This window comes from Pygocentrus nattereri, chromosome 14, assembly GCF_015220715.1.
Source record: "Pygocentrus nattereri isolate fPygNat1 chromosome 14, fPygNat1.pri, whole genome shotgun sequence".
NCBI classification, from domain to species: domain Eukaryota; kingdom Metazoa; phylum Chordata; class Actinopteri; order Characiformes; family Serrasalmidae; genus Pygocentrus; species Pygocentrus nattereri.
The window spans coordinates 20751141-20759276 of NC_051224.1; the positions used below are offsets into that span (position 1 = coordinate 20751141).

Genomic DNA, 8136 nt, shown 5'->3' on the forward strand with positions numbered 1-8136 from the left:
AAGTCGCCCAAAATGGAAAAACTTCAGTAAAGTACAGATACACGAAAAAACTACTTAAGTACAGTAACGAATTACATTTACTTAGTTACTGTCCACCACTGTCTCTAACACACTGTGTTCTGTCTGAGTGCTGAATACCACTGTGCTTCAGCCTGCAGCAATAAAATCAGCATAAAATGTTAAATATTAACTCTGCAGCTCTGGCTATTGGTGAGTAAAAACACCATGTAGTAACAACTTAGCAGAAGGACAAAACAGCATTACTAAACTAAACTGAACTAAAGCTAATCTTAGGCTTGATTTACTGCTTTTAATAAAAGTAACTTTTTTTTATGAAGAGCCCCCAAATATTGCAACATCATCAAAATGTTCATGTCTTCAATTACTGAACTTTGGGTCCCCATAAAGAGTTAAACACATGGCTGCAAACACACAGACACCTGCATGTGGTCACGTAGCCAAAGTGAAGGCTGGTTGTGGGAATTTGAGGTCAGTTAAAGGCACAGAAAGACCTTCTCCTTCAGTAACCCAGCTCTCCTTCCACCTGCTGTCCATCCCCTGCATTTACAGCCTGCCTGCACTTGACCAAATATAAACTTCATACTATCATATTTGGCAGCAGGACAGCCTGCACTGGGGAGGAGCCTGCTGTTTCGACAGCAGGACAAACTGAAGGACAAACAGCCAGAGGAGAAAGAGAAAGTGGACAAGAAGTCGATCACCACAGAAAAGAAGGACAAAAATCCCACCTGATCATCCATCAGGACGAAAGTGTGAGTGAATTTTTTATATATATTCTATTCTTTTATACTATAATGATACCCAGGAACTTAGATATGCAATATTTCCTTCCTCAAGTAACATGACACATGACCCACAGCGAAGAGCTTGTTTTTCTCTACTCTGTGCAACATTTAAATATTGCAAATCAGACATTCCATTTATAGAAGCTTAATCATTCATGGAATTACTGATCTCAATAGTTAATAGTGTAATATTTGAGCTTTGAGGGGTCTAAGGTAATGCTTTGAAGGGCATTGTTGACCAGACAGCCTGTAGGCCTCAGAAATATGGCATTACTATAATGTATTACACATAAAAATGATACTACTAATATAAAACTAAATATGAGAAATTAAAATAATGAAGTAATAAGAAAAGAGACAACCTCACATTTCTGTGAATATAAAGCTAATATGCTCAGATTATGCTTGTTTATGAGTCCTACATTTGCTTTTTTATAATTGATGAGTTACAGTCAGTCTTTTTAAAGGGGAACACCACTAATTTTTCCCAATTTCTGCAAAATGATATAGCTGAGATGTGAACAGAGTGATTCAGAGTGGTTCAGATGTCTGTACTGTGGTGGTGATAGGAACCAGGGGTCACCATGACTACAACACAAATAGACATTTTATTTACTATCCAAAACCAGTGAACCTACTGAGTTTTATAGAGAATGTTGATGGTGGTAAATAGTGATAAATCTGGACAAATATGTTTTATCTGGGTAACATTAATGCACTATATTGCTTTATAACATGGATTTTAAAACTACCAGAAAATAGGGTCTTAGTCAATCAGGCGTCAAATTTACAACCACTTCATGTAATAATTTTCTGTGAGGGAGCTTTTAGAGCTGCCGGACGTCTGGTTCCATTCAAAACCACTGTGAACACTTCCGACTATAACAGCATTTCACACTAAACTACTCTAAACGACTTTGTTTACATTTTAAAAATGTAATTATGCATATTAATGGAAAAGGAGTGAAATTAAGCCTGTATTGATTCCATTAATCAACACCATTTACTAAGTTTAAACAAACATGCTGAAACAATGTTAACACTACCTGCAAAGTCATTTTTTGGGAAATAACGTCTTTAACGTCTGTCACTGAATCGGAAATGATAAACTATTCCACGTTTTCCATAATATTACATACTTGTGAGTGAAAGTATATCTGGGAGGGTCTCTAAAGCTAGCTGGGCATTTTCTCTCCATGATAAAGGTGGTGGGAGGGGAAGGTCAACATGATATTATTGATTAATATTACTTTGTCCCACCCACTGGTGCACAATGGCATCAACTAAAAATCAGTAGATGTTTTAGAGGCGGGGCAAAAGCTAGTAAGTTTCAATGGAAGCAAGAATGAATGAATCTTGTAAATGATACGATGACGCACGCTTATTATTACCAGCCACATGAACAAACAAGGTAACATTTTGGATTTCAGGTTGACTTTTATTTTACCTTTGAAAACATGTCACTGCCTTCGGGAGAAAACCTCACATCTCCATTTTTGTCGATTTTCAGTTTTGACATAATCTGAAAATGCCTGTTGTCCTTTACATTGTGTGTAAATTTTATGATGAGTGGACCAAAAGAAACGGCCCAAAATTGCTTGGAAAGAGTCTGATTCCATTGACTTATATTAAAAGTAACGTAGGTTCTTTCCACCTCCTGTAAAGTTACCATGTTGGAGATACGAGGTTTTCTTCTGACAACAGCGATAAGCTTTAACACCACCTTTAATTCTAGTTTTCTGAGATTAACAGGCTCTTAATCCATAATCTACTCCACGTTGCTGTTTATCTCACTTCAGATGCGCTCATCGTCTCAGTAAATGTAGAAGGTGTAATATGCTTAAGTGTTTTATTGTCTGGCCTGCAGAGGGATGGCTGCGTCTGCCTCGTCCATGGTGGCACGGCGGGTCCTCGCTGCTGCATCACACGGCCAAGAGGGAGGTCTGATGATGATATCTTTATTTATATATCTACAGTGTGCGCCTGTGTCCTTACATCACTGCTCATGTACTTCATTTTTTCTATGATTTCTCACGTGATGCCAGTTTCAAAACAATGTAGGTGACCCTTCATGACTTCAGGTAGTTCTTGAAAGTCACAGCTATCAGCAGCGATTATAAACACATGGGGTAATTGTACATGAATCGTTTCTCACTCAGTTCTTAGAAAGAAGTTGAGAAAAAGTGCAGAGATCCAGATTCTAACACATTAGTGCTTACAAGTTCTATTTATTTATTTATTAGGAAAAATGCATTAATGCTACCTGAATATATAACAAAATGCTCAGTGCCCAAATCTCAGTCTGTGACACAGCTTTTCCAGTATTTAAGAAATATGTTCCTTTAAAACAAAACTGACAGCAGAACAGAACAAGGGGGAGTTTCTAAGTCCTTGATGAGATCTTTTATTTTCATCTACTTTGATGGTAAATTGTTGCTGTGCATACAGTCATACAGTCTCGTTTCTGCTGAAAGAAAAAGCAGCACTTTTGACATTTTTGTGGTGCTTTGATGTCGAATCAAATGGAAAAAGTCAGAAACACAGTCTACAGAATATAAACCTAGTATAAATATCTCACACACAGAGGGGTCCAGAAGTCTGAGACCACTGGCGAAAATGTTTCTATTTCGCATTCCTTTATAACAGCGGTCTTTAATTAAAATTCATTAAAGTCCAAGTAGAGAAAATTTCCTCAAGCAAAGGTCCAGAACATCATAATGTCTACTTGCATTATGATTCAGTGCCATTCACTGTTTACTGAAGTAGCCTAGTTGGTATATCAGCATCTTATACAGTCAACAACTGAGTGTCAAATCAAATAGGGTTAGGGTTACGTACAGGGTCAAGTACAGTTCAGCCAAATTTCAACATTTATTGTCTCTTTTTAGAGTACGACACGTAAAATAACCTCCCTCTGACTCACTTTCTTCTCTGACTGCTGTTTCTCGTCTCGTGCTCCCCTGCATGTGTGTCACTCACTCGAGTCTCAGTGGGCATCGTAGTGCACAGATCTGATTGGCTGAGTAGCATCTCGTGTGATATTTGATGCATGTGATTGGTCTGTGAGTCTCCCGGGTGCTAAAGCAGAACTGTAAGGACTATAAATGACACCCCATCAAAAGTAAATGATTCTCCATAGTTCATCAGTTATAGGTCCGGGTCTGCATAGGACAGCGTCTGGGTCTGGCCTATTAGTGACCTCTGCTTTATAATGTAATACATGATTGTTCATTACAAATAATATGATCAGGATACCAGTTGGAGTGAGGAGTAGAATTTTTGAATGCTTACATGAATTTCTATTTTTTTTTGTATTTGGTTGGGTGTCCCCTTTTGCTTTAATGACAGTGTGCACTCAAGCTGGCATGGACGTCCACAAGTTTGCACAAAAGCCACTGATCAGTAGATCAAACCAAAAAATGTGTTTCAATGGAAGGAATAAGATTTTTTTAAAACCTGAGCTGTTCATTTAAAGGCCTTAACCTGGCCAGTTTCACAAATCAGCTTCAATTTGAATAGAGACCTAAAAATAGTGCAGAATTTCAAATATTTTTTATTATTAATATTTGTCACAACTTTACTAATCCTTAAACCTACTTATACCGATTTCCAGGTTAAAAATAACAGTAATAACTCCAGACGTTTAAGGGTTAATATCTAATGAAGTATGACAGGCCTTCAAATGAGTGAATTCAGCTGCTTTAAGGCCACTTAATTGCTCACACATGAACACACAGCTTGTATAATCTCCATAGAAAAGCCATGACCAATAGAATGGGGCAACGCATGAGCCTGAGGCCACCATGCCCAATGGCAAGCGTGGGCTAGACGGGTATAAAGCCCCTGCAGAGCAGGGAAACAGTGTTCTTTGAAGTGACAGAGCTCCATTCAATACCTTTGGGATGAGCTGGAGTGCCCAGAATTGACCATCCAACATGAATATCTGACCTCACTAATGCTCAATCAAATCCTCACAGCAATGTTCAACATCCAGTGTAAAGCCATCCCAGAATAGAGGGTGTAACTGCAGCAAAACTGCAGCCTTCACTTCAGGTGAAACGCTGGTCATAGTGCGTGTATGCAGGCAATTCAAAGTTGTGAATGATGTTTAAAACTGCTGTGGTCAGTCAGTCACAGTCTACACTGGTGCTCTAGATGGTGAGGTGTGAGGTTACGCGTGTAGCCCTCCGTTTGGTGGAATATACCCTGGATTTGGAGCTCAAAACCATCTTGAGCCAATTTTAATTATCTGCAATGGAGTCGATCAAATGTGCATCAGCTATACACCGATAATTATGTTACAGCGTAACATCATGACCACCTCCTTGTTTCTACATTCATTGTCCATTTTATCAGCTCCACTTACTGTATAGCTGCACTTTGTAGTTCTACAGTTACAGACTGTAGTCCATCTGTTTCTCTGATACTTTATTAGCCCCCTTTTACCCTGTTCTTCAGTGGTCAGGACCCCATGGACCCTCACAGAGCAGGTACTATTTGGGTGGTGGATCATTCTCAGCACTTTCTCAGTGACACTGACGTGGTGGTGGTGTGTTTGTGTGTGTTGTGCTGGTGCGAGTGCATCAGAGACAGCAGTGCTGCTGGAGTTTTTAAACACTGTGTCCACTCACTGTCCACCCTATTAGACACTCCTACCTTGTCAGTCCACCTTGTAGAGACAACAGCTCATCTGCTGCTGCACAGTTCTTCATCAGTGGTCACAGGACGCTGCCCACAGGATAGAGGATAAAAATAAACACACAGTGCAGCTATACAGTAAGTGGAGCTGATAAATTGGACAATGAGCGTAGAATCAAGGAAGCGGTCATAATGTTATGCCTGATCAGTGTATATGTAAATTCTACATTAATCTACTTTAAACTGTGGTGCCTGACCAGATATCAACTCATCCAGTTGAGCAGTCAGTTCAGGGAACTACATTAAATATACTACATTGTATGTTGCATTACAGTGCTAACATGAACGTGATGTTTTCTGACTGATCTGAACACACAGTGAAGACCTGGAAGATGCTGTCGTACTTGGTGGCCTTGCCTGGTGTGGGTGTGTGCATGGTCAACGCTTACCTGAAGATGACCGCTCATGGTCACAAGCCACCGGAGTTCATCCCATATCCACACCTGCGCATTCGCACCAAGGTGAGCCCAAGCTTTGCATAGTGGACCCAAAGAACGCATCCAGAATGTATCAATTATTATAAATAGATCATTTTGATGTAATGATCGTTAAGATATTTTTCTGACTGAATTCTTAAATGTCTTAAAGGGCAACTCCAGCAATTTTTCTAATTTCTGCATATGATGTGAATTCCTCCAGTGGTTTTATGTGAGATAATCAACTGCAGATAAACTTACTAAGATTTCATTAAAGTGGTGGTGATGGGAACCAGGGGACGGATGTCTACAACATGAATATAGCCATTTTATTTACTGTTCAACACAACTAGGGAACCTATATGCAATGCTGATTATGGTTCAATGCAATGTACAATGTTAAAGGCATCAGGCAGGGTATTTATAACTATGTCATGTAATATCTTTCTGTGAGGGAGCTTTTATAGACATTCAGACGTCTGGTTCCCATCACCACCTGTGTGAACAATTCTGACTCAGCAAGTTTCTCTAGAGTGGACTATTTCATACCACACCAGTCTGAATGACTTTGTTTGCATCTTAACAATTTAATCATGCAGGAATTTAGAAAATTTGACAGAATCCCCCTTTAAACAAGTACCTCAAAAACATTTAAACGTTTAAAAAAACAAACAAGCAAAAACAAAAGCCCTCTGAAATGGTTTCTGTTTGTGTGCTGAAGAAAGGAATTGAGCCTTGGGTCATTCAGAATCAGCATTACTGAATTGCAGGTATCTGCCAAAAGGACAATACACGTCCTGACGGTCAGGTGGTCAGACTTTACTGAGTCATGTGTGTCTCTACATCTGTTCCAGCCTTGGCCCTGGGGTGATGGAAACCACTCACTCTTCCACAACAGTCACACCAACCCCTTGCCCACCGGTTACGAGGGCTCTCACCACTGAGCGCAGCGCCACCTGGTGTCCAAGTTTAACTGTGCACCCTAAATCCTATCTCCTCGTCTCCCTCCACCAGTCCACTGCACAGCAGCTCAGCATCTGGATGGAGAGAGCAGCTGTCAGCTTTGACACAAATAAAGCACCTTTTTTGTAAACATGACGTTTAGTGTTTGACCAAATCAATAATAAATAATCATTATAGTTTCCTACCTGAACCTCTTTTAATTAGTACACAAGGTTTACACACTGTGATGCACCACAAAACAAATGAAACAGTAGAGAAGGTCAAGAATATTTATAGTGCCACACATTAGCAGTTTGAACAACCCGGGTCAAAATCAGCTCTAGTTATGTTTGTTTTCTAAGTGAAATAAGTTATTATAGTCTAAAACACACTTAAACAGGTCATTTCTCTTCTCACTTTAGCTCAGAGGTTGTTAAGAAAGGCCATTTTGTCGTTTCAATAAAAATCAAACCACCTTAGGAGCCACAACATTTTATGTCCATTTTACCATCTTGGCTGTAAATACACTACTCAAAAACATAAAGGGAAGACTTAAACAACACAATATAACTCCAACTAAATCAAACTTCTGTGAAATCAAACTGTCCACTTAGGAAGCAACACTGACAATCAATTTCACAGCTGTTGTGCAAATGGAATAGACAACAGGTAGAAATTACTGGCAATTAACAAGACACACTCAATAAAGGAGCGGTTCTGCAGGTGGGGACCACAGACCACTTCTCAGTACCTATCTGCTTTCTGGCTGATGTTTTGGTCACTTTTGAATGTTGGTGGTGCTTCACACTCGTGGTAGCATGAGACGGACTCTACAACCCACACAAGTGGCTCAGGTAGTGCAGCTCATCCAGGATGGCACATCAATGCGAGCTGTGGCAAGAAGGTTTGCTGTGTCTGTCAGCGTAGTGTCCAGAGGCTGGAGGCGCTACCAGGAGACAGGCCAGTACACCAGGAGACGTGGAGGAGGCCGTAGGAGGGCAACAATCCAGCAGCAGGACCGTTACCTCCGCCTTTGTGCAAGGAGGAACAGGAGGAGCACTGCCAGAGCCCTGCAAAATGACCTCCAGTAGCTCACAAATGTGCATGTGTCTGCACAAACGGTTAGAAACCGACTCCATGAGGATGGTATGAGGGCCCGACGTCCACAGATGGGGGTTGTGCTCAAAGCCCAACACTGTGCAGGACACTTGGCATTTGCCAGAGAACACCAGGATTGCCAAATTCGCCACTGGCGCCCTGAGATCTTCACAGAT

The 8136-nt window shown here is 40.4% G+C and overlaps 1 protein-coding gene across 1 annotated transcript; it reads left to right on the plus strand.

The window, feature by feature from the left end:
- The first annotated feature begins 614 nt into the window (after nt 1-614).
- On the plus strand, nt 615-7067 carry LOC108427347 (cytochrome c oxidase subunit 6A, mitochondrial). Its single transcript, XM_017697406.2, has 4 exons — nt 615-773; nt 2674-2747; nt 5823-5965; nt 6775-7067. The coding sequence occupies exons 2-4, from the start codon at nt 2678-2680 to the stop codon at nt 6862-6864; spliced, it is 303 nt and encodes a 100-aa protein (XP_017552895.1). The 5' UTR covers nt 615-773; nt 2674-2677; the 3' UTR covers nt 6865-7067.
- The last annotated feature ends 1069 nt before the right edge of the window (nt 7068-8136 follow it).